The sequence below is a fragment of the Salmo salar genome, chromosome ssa02 (assembly GCF_905237065.1).
Source record: "Salmo salar chromosome ssa02, Ssal_v3.1, whole genome shotgun sequence".
Classification (NCBI taxonomy): domain Eukaryota; kingdom Metazoa; phylum Chordata; class Actinopteri; order Salmoniformes; family Salmonidae; genus Salmo; species Salmo salar.
Window position 1 is genome coordinate 83,617,634 of NC_059443.1, and position 18,919 is coordinate 83,636,552.

General features: G+C 45.1%; 1 protein-coding gene across 4 annotated transcripts in view; it reads left to right on the forward strand.

Annotated features, from left to right (window-relative positions):
- LOC106593341 (cytochrome P450 3A27) overlaps positions 1-18,119 on the forward strand; it is a 34,186-nt gene extending 16,067 nt beyond the window's left edge. The window contains exons 7-14 of one of the 4 annotated variants that reach the window (XM_045711224.1): positions 4,236-4,384; positions 4,632-4,759; positions 5,381-5,459; positions 14,265-14,401; positions 14,638-14,661; positions 15,238-15,464; positions 15,681-15,843; positions 16,878-17,030. In XM_045711224.1, coding sequence (XP_045567180.1) covers positions 4,236-4,384; positions 4,632-4,759; positions 5,381-5,459; positions 14,265-14,401; positions 14,638-14,661; positions 15,238-15,464; positions 15,681-15,843; positions 16,878-17,015 — 1,045 coding nt within the window. In that variant the 3' untranslated portion in view covers positions 17,016-17,030. Of the gene's footprint in view, positions 1-4,235; positions 4,385-4,631; positions 4,760-5,380; positions 5,460-14,264; positions 14,426-14,637; positions 14,662-15,237; positions 15,465-15,680; positions 15,844-16,774; positions 16,844-16,877; positions 17,031-17,309 lie in introns of those variants that run through there. The other 3 variants (XM_045711218.1, XM_045711235.1, XM_045711230.1) reach the window with 3 other exon arrangements.
- The last annotated feature ends 800 nt before the right edge of the window (positions 18,120-18,919 follow it).

The following is an 18,919-nucleotide window of genomic DNA, read 5'->3' on the forward strand; positions in this document are numbered from 1 at the left end:
TGAAGAGGGCACGACAATGCCTTTTCCCCCTAAGGAGACTGAAAAGATTTGGCATGGGTCCCCAGATGCTCAAAAAGTTCTACAGCTGCACCATTGAGAGCATCCTGATCAGTTGCATCATTGCCTTTAATGGCAACTGCTCGGCATCTGACCATAAGGCGCTACTGAGGGTAGTGCGTACGGACCAGTACATCACTGGGACCAAGCTTTCTGCCATCCAGGACCTACAGTTGAAGTCGGAGGTTTACATACACATAGGTTGGAGTCATTAAAACTAGTTTTTCAACCACTCCACACATTTCTTGTTAACAAACTATAGTTTTGGCAAGTCGGTTAGGACATCTACTTTGTGCATGACACAAGTGATTTTTCCAACAATTGTTTACCGACAGATTATTTAACTTATAATTCACTGTATCACAATTCCAGTGGGTCAGAAGTTTACATACACCAAGTTGACTGTGCCTTTAAAAAGCTTGGAAAATACCAGAAAATTATTTCATGGCTTTTGAAGCTTCTGATAGGCTAATTGACATCATTTGAATCAGGTAGAGGTTTACCTGTAGATGTATTTCAAGGCCTACCTTCAAACTCAGTGCCTCTTTGCTTGACATTATGGGAAAATCAAAAGAAATCAGCCAAGACCTCAGAAAAATAATTGTAGACCTCCACATGTCTGGTTCATCCTTGGGAGCAATTTCCAAACGCCTGAAGGTACCACGTTCGTCTGTACAAACAATAGTACGCAGGTATAAACACCATGGGACCACGCATCCGTCATACCGCTCAGGAAAGAGACGCGTTCTGTCTCCTAGAGATGAACGTACTTTGGTGCGAAAAGTGCAAATCAATCCCAGAACAACTGTCACGTCCTGACCAGTAAATGGGGTTGTTTGTTATTGTAGTTTGGTCAGGGCGTGGCAGGGGGTCTTTGTTTAGTGTGTTTCGGGGTTTTTGGTTTATGTTCTATATTTTCTATTTCTATGTTGGGGTTTTGGAATGACCTCCAATTAGAAGCCGCTGGTTGTCGTTGCCTCTAATTGGAGGCCATATTTAAGTGGGTTAGTTTTCTCTTGTGTTTGTGGGTGGTTGTTTCCTGTTTAGTCTGAGCACCTTACTGGACTGTTTTCGTCGTTTGTTTGTGTAAGTGTTTTGGTTTTCCTTCAATAAAAGAAGATGATAAATATACCCGCTGCATTTTGGTCTACCTACAACGACGCTTGTGACAGAACCACCCACCAAAGAGGGACCAAGCAGCAGCGGAAGGAGCAACAGAGGAGCTATTTGGAGTCATGGACATGGGAGGAGATCCTCGACGGTAAGGGTCCATGGAGCCAGGCTGGGGAGTACCAGCGCCCGAAGGAGGAGCTGGAGGCAGCAAAGGCAGAGCGACGGAGGTATGAGGCCTTATATCCTCCATTTCAGGAGGAGAGGAGGCAGCCCCCCCAAAACATTTGGGGGGGGGGCACACGGGTAGTTTGGCTGGGCCAAGGGTGAGTCCTAAGCCAACTCCCCGTGCTTATTATGGGGAGCGTTTGGCGTGGAGAGCACCGTGCTATGCGGAAGTGCGCACGGTCTCGCCCATCCGCACGCACAGTCCGGTGCAGTCGATACCAGCCCCCCGCAAGTGCCGTGCTAGAGTGGGCATCCAGCCAGGAAGGAGTATGCCTGCTCAGTACATCTGGCCATCAGTGCGTTTCCTAGGCCCAGGCTACCCTGCGCCTGCTCTACGCACAGCAGCCATCATGCCTCAGCACAGCCCTGTTCGCCCTGTGCCAGCACTCCGCCCGTGCAGGGCTACAGTGACAATCCAGCCAGGACGGGTTGTGCAGGATGTGCGCTCCAGACCTCCAGTGCGGATTCATGGCCCAGTGTATCCTGTTCCTGCTCCTCACACTAGCCTTGAGGTGCGTGTTACTAGGCTGGCGCCTCCTAAGCCAGCCCCACGCATCAGGCCTATAGTGCACCTGCCCAGTCCAGTACGTCCTGTTCCTGCTCCTCGCACTAGCCCTGTGGTGTGTGTCACTAGTCTGGCGCCTCCAAAGCCAGCCCCACGCATCAGGCCTACAGTGCGCAGTCCCCGTCCAGAGCTTCCGGCGACAGTGCCCCGTCCAGAGCTTCCGGCGACAGTTCCCCGTCCAGAGCTTCCGGCGACAGTTCCCCGTCCAGAACTACCGGCGACAGTTCCCCGTCCAGAGCTTCCGGCGACAGTTCCCCGTCCAGAGCTTCCGGCGACAGTTCCCCGTCCAGTGCTTCCGGCGACAGTTCCCCGTCCAGTGCTACCGGCAACGTCCCACAGTCCGGAGCCGGCAGAGACGTCCCACAGTCCGAAGCCGGCAGAGACGTCCCACAGTCCGGAGCCGGCAGAGACGTCCCACAGTCCGGAGCCGGCAGAGACGTCCCACAGTCCGGAGCCGGCAGAGACGTCCCACAGTCCGGAGCCGGCAGAGACGTCCCACAGTCCGGAGCCGGCAGAGACGTCCCACAGTCCGGAGCCGGCAGAGACGTCCCACAGTCCGGAGCCGGCAGAGATGCTCCTCAGCCCGAGGTCTCCAGCGACGCACCTCAGCCCGAGGTCTCTAGCGACGCACCTCAGCCCGAGGTCTCCAGCAATGGTCTACAGCCCTGAGCCTTCATTGGGGGTGGGCAGAGTAGAATGGGGACTAAGGCCGGAGCCTGAGCCACCTCCGTAGTTGGAGGATTAGGGAGGGGGGGTGGTGACGGCTCCCGTGCCGTCACAAGCGTCGTTGTCTACCTACAACAACGCTTGTGACAACAACAGCAAAGGACCTTGTGAAGATGCTGGAGGAATCAGGTACAACAGTTTCTATATCCACAGTAAAACGAGTCCTATATCGACATAATGGAAAGGCCGCTCAGCAAGGAAGAAGCCACTGCTCCAAAACCACCATAAAAAAGCCAGACTACGGTTTGCAACTGCACAAAGATCGTACTTTTTGGAGAAATGTCCTCTGGTCTGATGAAACAAAAAATAACTGTTTGGCCATAATGACTATCATTATATTTGGAGGAAAAAGGGGGAGGCTTGCAAGCCGAAGAACACCATCCCAACCGTGAAGCACGGGGGTGGCAGCATCATGTTGTGGGGGTGCTTTGCTGCAGGAGGAACTGGTGCACTTTACAAAATAGATGGCATCTTGAATAAAAATTATGTGGATATAGTGAAGCAACATCTCAAGACATCAGTCAGGAAGTAGTTGTGTAGTCTGTAGTGGTCAGTAGTGGTGTTGTCGGTAGCTGTGTGGTCTGCGGTTGTGTGGTCAGTAGTTGTAGTCGGTAGTTGTGGTCAGTAGTTGTGTAGTTGTGGTCAGTGGTTGTGTGGTCAGTAGGTGTGTGTGGTCAGTAGGTGTGTTTGGTCAGTTTTATTGTGGTCAGTAGTTGTGGTCGGTAGTTGTGGTGAGTGGTTGTGTGGTCAGTAGGTGTGTAGTTCTGGTTAGTGGCGGTGTGGTCAGTGGTTGTGGTCGGTAGTTGTGCGGTTGTGGTCTGTTGTTGTTTGGCCAGTAGTTGTGGTCACTAGTTGTGTAGTTGTGGTCAGTGGTTGTGTGGTCAGCGGTTGTGGTCAGTAGTTGTGTAGTTGTGGTCAGTAGTTGTGTGGTACATTGTGGTCAGTAGCTGTGTAGTTGTGGTCAGTAGCTGTGTAGTTGTGGTTGTGTGGTCAGTGGTTGTGTGGCCAGTAGTTGTGGTCGGTAGTTGTGGTCAATAGTTGTGTGGTCAGTGGTTGTGGTCAGTAGTTGTGTTGTCAGTAGTTGTGTGGTCAGTAGTTGTGGTCAGCAGTTGTGTAGTTGTGGTCAGTAGTTGTGCTCAGTGGTTGTGTAGTTGTGGTCGGTGGTTGTGTGGTCAGTAGTTGTGTGTTCAGCAGTTGTGGCCAGTAGTTGTGTGGTCAGTAGTTGTGGTCGGTAGTTGTGGTCAGCAGTTGTAGGTGTGTGGTCCGAAGTTGTGGTCAGTGGTTGTGTAGTTCTGGTCAGTTGTTGTGTAGTTTTGGTCAGTAGTTTTTGGCCAGTAGTTTGGGTCAGTAGTTGTGGTCACAAGTTGTGTAGTTGTGGTCAGTTGGTGGCTGTGGTACGTAGTTGTGGTCGGTTGCTGTGTAGTTGTGGTCAGTTGTTGTGTGGTCAGTGGTTGTGGTCAATGGTTGTAGCCAGTAGTTTTGTGGTTGTGGTCAGAAATCATGGTCAGTAGTTGTGGTCAGTAGTTGTGTAATTGTGGTTGTGTTGCAGGTTCTTCGGGCCCTACAGTATGGACGTGGTCACCAGCACAGCCTTCAGTGTGGACATTGACTCTCTGAACAACCCTTCAGACCCCTTCGTCTACAACATCAAGAAGATGCTCAAGTTTGACATGTTCAACCCACTGTTGCTCCTAATCGGTGAGACCGTACACGCACACACGCACACACACACACACAGACAAAGTTGTACTTTTTAATCATATGAAGTTGTATACTTTTTTATAAAACTTCCCTCTCCACTCCTCCTCTCCTCCTCTCCTGTCATCCCCTCCTCTCCTGCCTTCCTCTCCTCTTCTCCTCTCCTCCTCTCCCCTCCCCTCCTCCTCTCATCTTCTCCTCTCCCGTCCTCCCTTCCTCTCCTGTCCTCCCCTCCTCCCCCCTCCAGTGTTATTTCCCTTCATAGGTCCTATCTTGGACAAGATGAAGTTTACTTTCGTCCCGACTGAGGTGACAGACTTCTTTTACGCCTCGCTGGCTAAGATCAAATCTGGACGTGACACTGGGAACTCAACTGTAAACATGTTTTATATTTGATTGTTATGTTGATATTTTCATCTGAACATTTGTATTTGTATTGTAATATTCTGCATTTATTTTTTATATAACTATGTAAATATGTAATGTAACTAGTGATGGTGACCAATATGGAACGTCCATATCGATATCATGTCGGAATTGAAAAACACTATTATTGGGACCCAAATATCTACATTCATATTTGAATCTGTTTGTGTTGGTTGTGATTGGACGAGATCCATTAGAATCTGTTTGTGTTGGTTGTGATTGGACGAGATCTATTAGAATCTGTTTGTGATGGTTGTGATTGGACGAGATCCATTAGAATCTGTTTGTGTTGGTTGTGATTGGACCAGATCAATAAGAATCGGTTTGTGTTGGTTGTGATTGGACGAGATCCAGCAGAATATGTTTGTGTTGGTTGTGATTGGACCAGATCAATTAGAATCCATTTGTGTTGGTTGTGATTGGACGAGATCCAGCAGAATATGTTTGTGCTGGTTATGATTGGACAAGATCCAGTAGAATCTGTTCTTGTTGGTTGTGATTGGATGAGATCCAGTAGAATCTGTTTGTGTTGGTTGTGATTGGACGTATTTGACCTAATTTCATTCGCAGAGTCAGGTGGATTTCTTACAACTGATGATCGACTCTCAGAAAGGCAACGACACAAAGACAGGACAGGAACAGACAAAAGGTACCTGCCGAACAAACACCTGGAAACTATTTTTACAAACGCACACCTGTAAGTACTGTTACAATCACACACCTATAAACTACTGTTACAAACACACACCTGTTACAAACACACACCTGTAAACTACCGTTACAAATACACACCTGTAAACTACATGTCACGTCCTGACCAGTATAAAGGTTATTTGTTATTGTAGTTTGGTCAGGACGTGGCAGAGGGTATTTGTTTTATGTGGTTCGGGATGGTGTTTTATGTAGTACGGTGTTTGATTTATTATTTCCGGGTTTTTGGTCTATGTTCTTTCGGGTTTGTTGTATTTCTATGTTTAGGTTAATGGGGGGGTTGGACTCTCAATTGGAGGCAGGTGCTTTCTCGTTGCCTCTGATTGAGAGTCCTATATATGGGTAATTGTTTGGGTTAGTGTTTGTGAGAGATTGTTTCTGGTTTTGCCTGTGTGAGCCTTACAAGACTGTTTTGTTGTTCGTGAGTTTGTTGTTTTGGTGTTCACTTTGATTTCAAATAAATATCAAGATGAGCATCCACATTCCTGCTGCGTTTTGGTCCTCCATTCCAGACGACAACCGTTACACTACAGTTACAAATACACACCTGTAAACTACTGTTACAAACACACACACCTGTTGCAAAAACACACCTGTAAACTACTGTTACAAACACACAACTCAAACCGACTGCTACAAACACACACCTGTTTGTAACGGTTATCGGACCAAAACGCAGCAGGAATGTGGATGCTCATCTTGTATTTATTTGAAATCAAAGTGAACACCAAAATAACAACAACGAAGAACTCACGAACAACAAAACATTCTTGTCATGCTCACACAGGCAAAACAAGAAACAATCTCCCACAAACACCTAACCAAACACATACCCATATATAGGACTCTCAATCAGAGGCAACTAGAAAACACCTGCCTCCAATTGAGTCCAACCCCAATAAACTAGACATAGAAATACAAAAGACTAGAGACCACATAGAAAATACAAACCTAGAACATAACCCGGAAATAATAAATCAAACACCCTACTACATAAAACACCACCCCGAACCACATAAAACAAATACCCTCTGCCACGTCCTGACCAAACTACCATAACAAATAACCCTTATACTGGTCAGGACATGACACTGTTGCAAACACACACCTATAAACTAATAAACTACTATTACAAACACACGCCTTTAAACTACTGTTACGAACACACCTGTTACAAACACACACCTATAAACTACTGTTACAAACACACATGTAACTACTGTTAAAAACACACACCTGTTACAAAACACACACCTGTAAGCTTCTGTTACAAACACATACCTGTAAACTACTGTTACAAACAAACACACCTGTTACACAAACGCACCTGTAAACTACTGTTAAACACACAACTGTAACCGACTGCTACAAATACACACCTGTTGCAAACACACACCTATAAACTAATAAACTACTGTTACAAACACACCTTTTACAAACACACACCTTTAAACTACTGTTACAAACACACCTTTTACAAACACACACCTATAAACTACTGTTACAAACTGTTACGAATCCCTTTGGCCCAGCGGTCTAGGGGGGATGGATACGAGACCCGTAACATAAATCATGCAAATTATAATCGTGACATGTAACAGTGAGAACCAAAAACCACAGACAACTGAAATCTACCGTCAAACTCAAAAGGTTTATTTTAAACACACGGTAAAGGGGTGTGAGAAAAGGGGCTGAGCTGGACCCAAGCAAAGAAACAATAATCAAAAACACCCCTAAGCTAGACTAGCCTATTTCCACAACAGCTAGCTAACTAACCAAAAATACAGAGGGTGGTCCGCCCAGTTCTAACTAGGGTACATAGACACAGTATTCCTACGGGTAATGTATGCCCATGGGCGACTTGTCTTGGTACCCCCTTTTCCCACCAAACAAACAAACAGTCAAACAACAAAACAATACTCACAGGATTACCAGACAAATGTGTCATGTAGTTGCAAAAACAAAAGAGATCAATACAGAGATAGGGAGAGAGACACAGGGAGATAGAGATTGGACACGAGCGATTGAGGGAATGAACACAAAGATTGATCTGGGGAGAAAACAACTGACTGGGTTTTTAAACCAAGGGAAAGGGGCTGTGATAGGTTGAGGGAAAAGGAACAAAAAGGTGTCTTCTGATTGATGACTGATTGGGGAGTGATGATTGTCACCTGTGAGGAGGAGAAGGAGAGAAAAGAAATACAAATACAGGATACACACTACCTGTATCCGTAACACAAACACACACATGTAACTACTGTTAAAACCACACAGCTGTTACAAACACAAACCTGTAAACTACTGTTACAAACACACACCTGTAAACTACTGTTACAATCATACACCTGTAAAATACTGTTACAAACAAACTTGTTACCAACACACACCTGTTACAAACTCACATCTGCTACAAACACACACCTGTAAACTACTGTTACAATCACACACCTATAAACTACTATTACAAACACACACCTGTAAACTACTGTTACAAACACACACCTGCTACAAACACACACCTGCTACAAACACACACCTGTTACAAAAACACACCTGCTACAAACACACACCTGTTACAAAAACACACCTGCTACAAACACACACCTGTAAACTGCTGTTACAAATGCACAACTGTTACAAACACACACCTGTTACAAACACACACCTGTAAACGACTGTTACAAACACACACCTGTTACAATCAAACATCTGTAACGGACTGCTTCAAACACAGACCTGTACTACTATTGCAAACACACACCTGTTGCAAAAACACACCTGTAAACTACTGTTACAAACACACACCTTGAAACTACTGTTACACACACCCCAGTTACAAACACACACCTAAGAACTACTGTTACAAACACACACCTGTTACAAACACACACCTGTAAACTACTGTTACAATCACACACCTGTAAACTACTGTTACAAACACAACTGTAACCGACTGCTACAAATACACACCTGTTACAAACACACACCTATAAACTGCTGTTACAATCACACACCTGTAAAATACTGATACAAACACACACCTGTAAGCTATTGTTACAAACACACCTGTTACCAACACACACTTGTAAACTACTGTTACAAACTCACACCTGTTACAAACACACACCTGTATTCTACTGTAACAAATATATACCTGTTACAACACACCCTGTACTCTGTTGCAACACACACCTGTTCTATTTTACAAACACACCTGTTACCAACACACACTTGTAAACTACTGTTACAAACTCACACCTGTTACAAACACACACCTGTATTCTACTGTAACAAATATATACCTGTTACAAACACACACCTATAAACTACTGTTCCAAACAGACACCTGTAAACTACTGTTACAAACACACACCTGTTGTCACGTCCTGACCAGTATAAGGGTTATTTGTTATCGTAGTTTGGTCAGGACGTGGCAGAGGGTATTTTGTTTATGTGGTTCGGGGTGGTGATTTTTGTAGTAGGGTGTTTGATTTATTATTTCCACAACAAGACCAAGCAGCGGAAGAAGGAGAGGAGGAACGCTGAGAAAATGGACTTTGATATGGACGATCGTGAGAAGTGGACGTGGGATGAGATTATGTCCGGAGAAGGTCCATGGAGGAAGTGGAGCGAAGACAGGGAACGCTACAGGGGAACACGACTGGCATTTAAGCCCGAGAGGCAGCCCCAATAATTATTTTGGGGGGGGCACACGGGTAGTTTGGCTGGGCGAGGATTGAGCCCCAGGCCAAAGCCCCGTATCGTTTCTGGGCAATCAGTGACTGGACAGGTTCCGTGCTTCGGGGTAATGGGTACTGTGGCGAGGCCAAGTATTTTTAGGCCGGTACGCGCAGTACCAGCGCCCCGCATTTGCCAGGGGGAAGTGAGCATCCAGCCAGTAAGAGCGATGCCAGTTCTGCGCTCGAGACCGCCAGTACGCCTCTACGGTCCAGTACGTCAACGCTGTCCGACTCGTCCTGTTCCCGCTCCCCGCACTAGCCCTGAGGTGTGTGTTCCCAGGCTGATACCTCCACCACACATCAGGCCGTGCTCCCTCCCGCACTAGCCCTGAGGTGCGTGTTCCCAGGCTGATACCTCCAGTACCAGCACCACGCATCAGGCTTCCAGTGCGTCAACCCAGTCCGACTCGGCCTGTTTCCGCTCCCCGCACTAGCCCTGAGGTGCGTGTCCCCAGACTGGCACATCCAGTACCAGTACCACGCATCAGGCTTCCAGTGCGTCAGCCCAGCCTCGAGAGTTCGGCACCAGTGTGCAGTCCAGAGTATCCGGCACCAGTGTGCAGTCCAGAGTATCCGGCACCAGTGTGCAGTCCAGAGTATCCGGCACCAGTGTGCAGTCCAGAGTATCCGGCAACAGTGTGCAGTCCAGAGTATCCGGCAACAGTGTCTAGTCCGGAACCGAGGGAGACTGCCTGTGATCCGGAACCGAGGGAGACTGCCTGTGACTCGGAACCGAGGGAGTCGGCCTGCGACCCAGGACCGAGGGAATCTGCCTGCGACCCGGAACCGAAGGGGTCTGCCTGCGACCCGGAACCGAAGGGGTCTGCCTGTGACCCAGAACCGGGTGAGTCTGCCTATGACCCGGAACCAAGGGAGTCTATCAGCAACCCGGAACTGAGTAAGTCTAATATGATTAACTGTGTATCAAATGAGTCTGCCTACAGTGTGGAACGGAAGAAGTCTGCCTACGATCCGGAACGATGGGAGTCTGCCTACGGCCCGAAACTGAGCAAGTCTGTCTGCATTCTGGAGGACAGTAGGCCGGAGCCAGAACCACCTCCTGTATAGGTGGGTTGGGGAGGGGGGGTGTAGCACAAGTGCCGTCGGTGACGGCAGCCACCCTCCCTTCCCTCCCTTTAGTTTAGGGGGATTTTTTGTTGTTGTGGTTGTTGTTTTTTTTTTTTATTTTTTTTATGAGGTGCATCCGGGGTCTGCACCTTTGGGGGGGTACTGTCACGTCCTGACCAGTATAAGGGTTATTTGTTATCGTAGTTTGGTCAGGACGTGGCAGAGGGTATTTTGTTTATGTGGTTCGGGATGGTGATTTTTGTAGCAGGGTATTTGATTTATTATTTCCGGGTTTTGGTCTATGTTCTAGGTTTTGTATTTCTATGTTCTTTCTGGTTTGTGGTATTTCTATGTGAAGGTTAATGGGGGGTTGGACTCTCAATTGGAGGCAGGTGCTTTCTCGTTGCCTCTGATATGCCTATATATGGGTAATTGTTTGGTGTAGTGTTGTGGGAGATTGTTTCTTGTTTTGCCTGTGTGAGTGACAAGACTGTTTTGTTGTTCGTGCGTTCTTCATTTTTGTTATTTTGGTGTTCTCTTGATTTAAAATAAATAACAAGATGAGCATCCACATTCCTGCTGCGTTTTGGTCCTCTATTCCCGAAAACATCCGTTACACCTGTAAACTACTGTTACAAACACACACCTGCTACAAACACACACCTGTAAACTGCTGTTACAAATGCACAGCTGTTACAAACACACACCTGTTACAAACACACACCTGTAAACTACTGTTACAAACACACACCTGTTACAATCACACGTCTGTAACCGACTGCTTCAAACACAGACCTGTACTACTGCTGCAAACACACACCTGTTGCAAAAACACACCTGTAAACTACTGTTACAAACACAACTCTTACAAACAAACACCTTGAAACTACTGTTACAAAAAACAGCAGTTACAAACACACACCTAAGAACTACTGTTACAAACACACACCTGTTACAAACACACACCTGTAAACTACTGTTACAATCACACACCTTTAACCTGTTAGGGCTAGGGGGCAGTATTGACACGGCTGGATAAAAAACGTACCCGATTTAATCTGGTTACTACTCCTGCCCAGTAACTAGAATATGCATATAATTATTGGCTTTGGATAGAAAACACCCTAAAGTTTCTAAAACTGTTTGAATGGTGTCTGTGACTATAACAGAACTCATATGGCAGGCCAAAACCTGAGAAGATTTCATGCAGGAAGTGGCCTGTCTGACAATTTCTTGCCCTTCTTGATTATCTCTATCCATTACAGAGGATCTCTGCTGTTACGTGACACTTCCATGGGCTCTCAGAAGGCGGCAAAAAGCTGAATCGTGGCTTTGCAGGCTCTGGTTGAAACAAAGTACCGCGTTTGGGTAGTGGCTGGTTACAGTACTGTGAGACTCAGGCGCGTGCCCGAGTCGACCTCATGCTTTGTTTTCTTTTGTCTGTTTACCTAAACGCAGATTCCCGGTCGGAATATTATCGCTTTTTTACGAGAAAAATGGCATAAAAATGGATTTTAAACAGCGGTTGACATGCTTCGAAGTACGGTAATGGAATATTTAGAATTTTTTTGTCACGAATTGCGCCATGCTCGTGACCCTTATTTACACTTCGGATAGTGTCTTGAACGCACGAACAAAACGCTGCTATTTGGATATAACGATGGATTATTTTGGACCAAACCAACATTTGTTATTGAAGTAGCAGTCCTGGGAGTGCATTCTGACGAAGAACATCAAAGGTAATCAAACTTTTGTAATAGTAAATCGGAGTTTGGTCAGGGCTAAACTTGGTGGGTGTCTAAATAGCTAGCCGTGATGGCTGGGCTATGTACTCAGAATATTGCAAAATGTGCTTTCACCGAAAACCTATTTTAAAATCGGACACCTCGATTGCACAAAGGAGTTCTGTATCTATAATTCTTAAAATAATTATGTTTTTTGTGAACGTTTATCGTGAGTAATTTAGTAAATTCACCGGAGGTTTGCAGGGGGTATGCTAGTTTTGAACGTCACATGCTAATGTAAAAAGCTGGTTTTTGATATAAATATGAACTTGATTGAACAAAACATGCATGTATTGTATAACATAATGTCCTAGGTGTGTCATCTGATGAAGATCATCAAAGGTTAGTGCTGCATTTAGCTGTCTTCTGTGTTTTTGTGACATTATATGCTAGCTTGAAAAATGGGTGTCTGATTATTTCTGTCTGGGTACTCTGCTGACATAATCTAATGTTTTGCTTTCGTTGTAAAGCCTTTTTGAAATCGGACAGTGTGGTTAGATTAACGAGAGTCGTGTCTTTAAAATGGTGTAAAATAGTCATATGTTTGAGAAATTGAAGTAATAGCATTTCTAAGGTATTTGAAAATCGCGCCACGGGATTACACTGGCTGTTGCGTAGGTGGGACGATTTCGTCCCGCCTAGCCCAGAGAGGATAAACTACTGTTACAAAGACACAACTGTAACCGACTGCTACAAATACACACCTGTTGAAAACACACACCTATAAACTAATAAACTGCTGTTACAATCACACGCCTTTAAACTACTGTTATGAACACACCTGTTACAAACACACACCTATAAACTACTGTTACAAACACACACATGTAACTACTGTTAAAAACACACACCTGTTACAAACACACACCTGTTACAAACACGCACCTGTAAACTACTGTTACAAACACACACCTGTTACCATCACACACCTGTAAATACTGATACAAACACACACCTGTTACAAACACAAACCTGTAAACTACTGTTACAAACACACACCTGTAAACTACTGTTACAAACACACCTGTTACCAACACACATCTGCTACAAACACACACCTGTAAACTACTGTTACAATCACACACCTATAAACTACTATTACAAACACACACCTGTTACAAACACACACCTGTAAACTACTGTTACAAACACACACCTGTAAACTACAGTTACAAATACACACCTGTAAACTACTGTTACAAACACACATCTGTAAACTACAGTTACAAATACACACCTGTAAACTACTGTTACAAACAAACACCTGCTACAAACACACACCTCTTACAAACACACACCTGTTACCAACACACACCTGTAAACTACTGTTACAATCACACACCTGTAAGCTATTGTTACAAACACACCTGTTACCAACACACACCTGTAAACTACTGTTACAAACACACACCTGTTACAAACACACACCTGTAAACTAATAAACTACTGTTACAAACACACACCTTTAAACTACTGTTACAAACACACCTCCTACAAACACAGACCTTGAAATTACTGTTACAAACACACACCAGTTACAAACACACACCTATAAACTACTGTTACAAACACACACCTGTTACAATCACACACCTGTAAACTACTGTTACAAACACACAACTTTAACCGACTGCTACAAATACACATGTTGCAAACACACACCTATAAACTAATAAACTACTGTTACAAACACACCTGTTACAAACACACACATATAAACTACTGAACAAACACACACATGTAACTACTGTTAAAACCACACAGCTGTTACAAACACACACCTGTTACAAAACACAAACCTGTAAACTTCTGTTACAAACACATACCTGTAAACTACTGCTACAAACAAACAAACACACCTGTTACAAACACGCACCTGTAAACTACTGTTCCAAACACACACCTGTTACCAAATTCACACCTGTAAATACTGATACAAACACACACCTGTTACAAACACAAACCTGTAAACTACTGTTACAAACACACACCTGTAAACTGCTGTTACAAACACACACCTGTTACAAACACACACCTGTAAACTACTGTTACAAGTACACACCTGTTACAAACACGCACCTGTTACAAACACACAGCTGTTACAAACTATTCTCTTGAACTCTCACTCTCTTTCTCTCTCTCCTTCCACAGGACTGACTGATCATGAGATCTTGTCTCAGGCCATGGTCTTCATCTTCGCCGGCTACGAGACCAGCAGCAGTACTATGAGTTTCCTGGCCTATAACCTGGCAACCAACCCCCACACCATGACCAAACTGCAGGAGGAGATAGATACTGTGTTCCCCAACAAGGTAACCCCCACACCATGACCAAACTGCAGGAGGAGATAGATACTGTGTTCCCCAACAAGGTAACCCCCACACCATGACCAAACTGCAGGAGGAGATAGATACTGTGTTCCCCAACAAGGTAACCCCCACACCATGACCAAACTGCAGGAGGAGATAGATACTGTGTTCCCCAACAAGGTAACCCCCACACCATGACCAAACTGCAGGAGGAGATAGATACTGTGTTCCCCAACAAGGTAACCCCCACATCATGACCAATCTGCAGGAGGAGATAGGTACTGTGTGGGTGCCAGATGTGGTGAGGTACTGATGTGTGTGGAACCCTGGTGTCAGATGTGGTGAGGTACTGATGTGTAGGTAACCCCGGTGCCAGATGTGGGGAGGTACTGATGTGTGTGTAACCACGGTGCCAGATGTGGGGAGGTACTGATGTGTGTGTAACCCCGTTGCCAGATGTGGGGAGGTTCTGATTTGTATGTAACCCTGGTGCCAGATGTGGGGAGGTACTGATGTGTATGTAACCCTGGTGCCAGATGTGGTGAGGTTCTGATTTGTATGTAACCCTGGTGCCAGATGTGGTGAGGTACTGATGTGTGTGTAACCCCGGTGCCAGATGTGGTGAGGAACTGATGTGTGTGTAACCCCGGTGCCAGATGTGGTGAGGAACTGATTTGTATGTAACCCTGGTGCCAGATGTGGTGAGGTTCTGATTTGTATGTAACCCTGGTGCCAGATGTGGTGAGGTTCTGATTTGTATGTAACCCTGGTGCCAGATGTGGTGAGGTTCTGATTTGTATGTAACCCTGGTGCAGGCTCCAATCCAGTACGAAGCTCTGATGCAGATGGACTATTTGGACTGTGTGTTGAATGAGTCTCTGAGACTGTTCCCCGTCTCCCCGCGACTGGAGAGGGTCGCCAAGAAGACGGTGGAGATCAACGGCATCGTCATCCCCAAAGACTGCGTTGTCCTGGTTCCCACGTGGACCCTCCACCGTGACCCAGAGATCTGGTCAGACCCTGAGGAGTTCAAACCAGAGAGGTACTGGACCACACTGTAACCACAATCTAACCATAACACAACCTTAATACAACTACAGTACAACCATAACACAACCACAATCCAACCATACCACAACCTTAACACAACCACAGCACAACCACAAATCAACTACAATACAATGTGTAATATGACTGAAACACAACCACAAATCAACTACAATACAATGTGTAATATGTCTGCCCTCTCCCTGTCCAGGTTTAGTAAGGAGAACAAGGAGTCTATTGATCCGTACACGTACATGCCGTTTGGGGCGGGGCCCAGGAACTGTATCGGGATGCGTTTCGCCCTGATCATGATCAAACTGGCCATGGTCGAGATCCTCCAGAGTTTCACTTTCTCCGTCTGCGACGAGACCGAGGTGAGACGCTCACCTGAGCAGACAGAATATGACACCGTCAAACATCAGTATCATTCAATGATAGAGGCTGCACTCGCCGCAGCACCTGTTTTACATAGTCACCACCTGTTTTAACATGGTCAGTGACTGTTTTACAAGATCACCACCTGTTTTAACATGGTCACCACCTGTTTTAACATGGTCAGCTACTGTTTTACAAGATCACCACCTGTTTTAACATGGTCACCACCTGTTGTAACATGGTCAGTAGCTGTTTTACCTGGTCAGCACCTGTTTTAACATGGTTAGCATCATTTTTAACATGGTCAGCACCTGTTTTAGCATGGTCAGCACCTATTACATGGTCTCCGCCTGTTGTAACATGGTCAGCACCTGTTGTAACATGGTCAGCACCTGTTGTAACATGGTCAGCACCTGTTGTAACATGGTCACCAGCTGTTGTAACATGGTCACCACCTGTTTTAGCATGGCTAGCACCTTTTTTTAAACATGGACCTGTTTTAACATGGTCACAATCTGTTTTAGCATGGTCATCACCCTTTTTTAACATGGTCACCGCCTGTTTTAACATTGTCACCGCCTGTTTTAACATGGTCACTGCCTGTTTTAACATGGTCACCACCTGTTTTATCATGGTCACTGCCTGTTTTAACATTGTCACCGCCTGTTTTAACATGGTCAGCTCCTGTTTTAACATTGTCACCGCCTGTTTTAACATGGTCTCTGCCTGTTTAATAACATGGTCACTGCCTGTTTTAACATGGTCAGTTCCTTTTTTAACATGGTCACCACCTGTTTTAACATGGTCTGTTATTCTCTATAGATCCTTTTGGAGGTGGACAACCAGGGTTCTGTTCTGTTTAGTTATTCTCTGTAGATCATGTTGGAGATGGACAACCAGGGTTCTGTTCTGTTATTTTATTCTCTATAGATCCCATTGGAGGTGGACAACCAGGGTTCTGTTCTGTTTAGTTATTCTCTGTAGATCATGTTGGAGATGGACAACCAGGGTTCTGTTCTGTTATTCTCTATAGATCCCATTGGAGATGGACAACCAGGGTCTGCTGATGCCACACACACACACACACACACACACACACACACACACACACACACACACACACACACACACACACACACACAACCACACACACACTGTTGGAGATGGATAACCAGGGTTATGTCATGTTATTTTCTATATATCCTGTTGGAGATGGACAACCAAGGTTATGTTCTGTTCTGTTATTCTCTATAGAACCTGTTGGAGATGGACAACCAAGGTTATGTTCTGTTCTGTTATTCTCTATAGATCCTGTTGGAGATGGACAACCAAGGTTATGTTCTGTTCTGTTGTTCTCTATAGAACCTGTTGGAGATGGATAACCAGGGTTATGTCATGTTATTTTCTATATATCCTTTTGGAGATGGACAACCAAGGTTATGTTCTGTTCTGTTATTCTCTATAGATCCCGTTGGAGATGGACAAGCAGGGTCTGCTGATGCCAAAACGACCAATCAAACTGAGGCTGGAGCCCCGTAGCAACACCCCTAGCAACACCACCGCCATCTCTTTTTAGTGTCCAACAACGTGACCGTATGCAGGAGCACCCTACCCTGGAGTACCCTTCGCTCTCTCTCTCTCTCTCTCCCCCCACACACACAAAAGGGCTATACGACAGACAGAAATACTTCTCTGCACGCCCCCTCACCCCTGACCCTGCTATATGCTACTGAATACTCAGTCCTGACCCTGCTATAGGCTACTGAATATTCAGGCTGGGATTCAATAGGCTACTTAATATAATATGATAATCAGACTGCATTCACAATGAATGTAGGATATGTCAGTTCAATCAGAAATGACCTTTAAAATGGCACATAGCTGACAAAGTGCTGGGATTGAATCCTGGTCTCAGTCTCATGCTTGGTTTGAGTAGGACTCAGAAACCCATTTCCACCAGATAAAAGAAAGATAGTAATACTATGGATGCATTAGGGGTACATGTCTTGTTAAAGTTAGACACCAGGAGGTATTAAATCCATGGCATGATGTCATGTCTGGATCCTGCACACTACTGGCTGGTGGCTGGAATTCTCCTAGAATGTAGAACTCTAGCTGGTGTTCTCTAGAACTGTACTCTAATTCTGTTCCTCTGGGTGTTCTGCTGTCCAGTCATTCCAAAATAGAATCTTTACTGTCTGTTGAAATGATCACTGCAGCTGCTTTGCTTTAACTTTAATCATCACAAACCAATAAAAATCATCACACTAATGAACAAGGTCGTCTGTGTATTTATTAACATTCATAAGACAAAACTTAAGACACAAACACACAGAAATATACATGAGAACAATCAGTATAGATTGATTTGTGTTATTTATCAAGACATACTGTATTTGTATTTTCATTCAGCTAATCCTAAATGTAGTGTTACGACTTGGTCATCCACATACGTTTCTTTTCAGATCCCAATACCACCCTTGTGTAGTCGTTGGATGTAAATACACAGCCCTGGTAGCTCGCCAGGTCCCATTACAAACTATTAATCCACTTTCCACATTTTCCTGCTCTTGTACTTTCTGCATTTATAAACACAGTGCAGAGAATCTCTTCACCTCCTTCACATAGAGCAAAGTTCACCTTCATATTCCGATACAAAACAAACAGCTCAAATTAAAAACATTTCTTGTTCTGACCCAGAACCAGTGCCATATGTCCATAATGAATATGCCCCTGCTCTCTCTGTGAATCATTCACCATCCCCCCCTGCTTTCACCTCTCACACAGTCTCCCCCCCCATCTCCTTATTGCGTGTGTGTCGTGAACAATATTTGCCTGCGCAACAATAGTAGAATCGGCTGTCTGGTTCAAAATAAGAGTTACCCATTGAAACTGATGCAAACGGATATAAATTGTGGAATCATGCCACAATTGGACAACATAATCAGTCTCTCCAGGTTTCCCGAGATCGCATAATTCAATGCAAATTCAACTAATCAGCGCATATTATGCGAGAGCTCGCAATTTTGACCAATCCCGCACTTTTAGTGCATAAAAGGGTCCAATCAAAGCGGC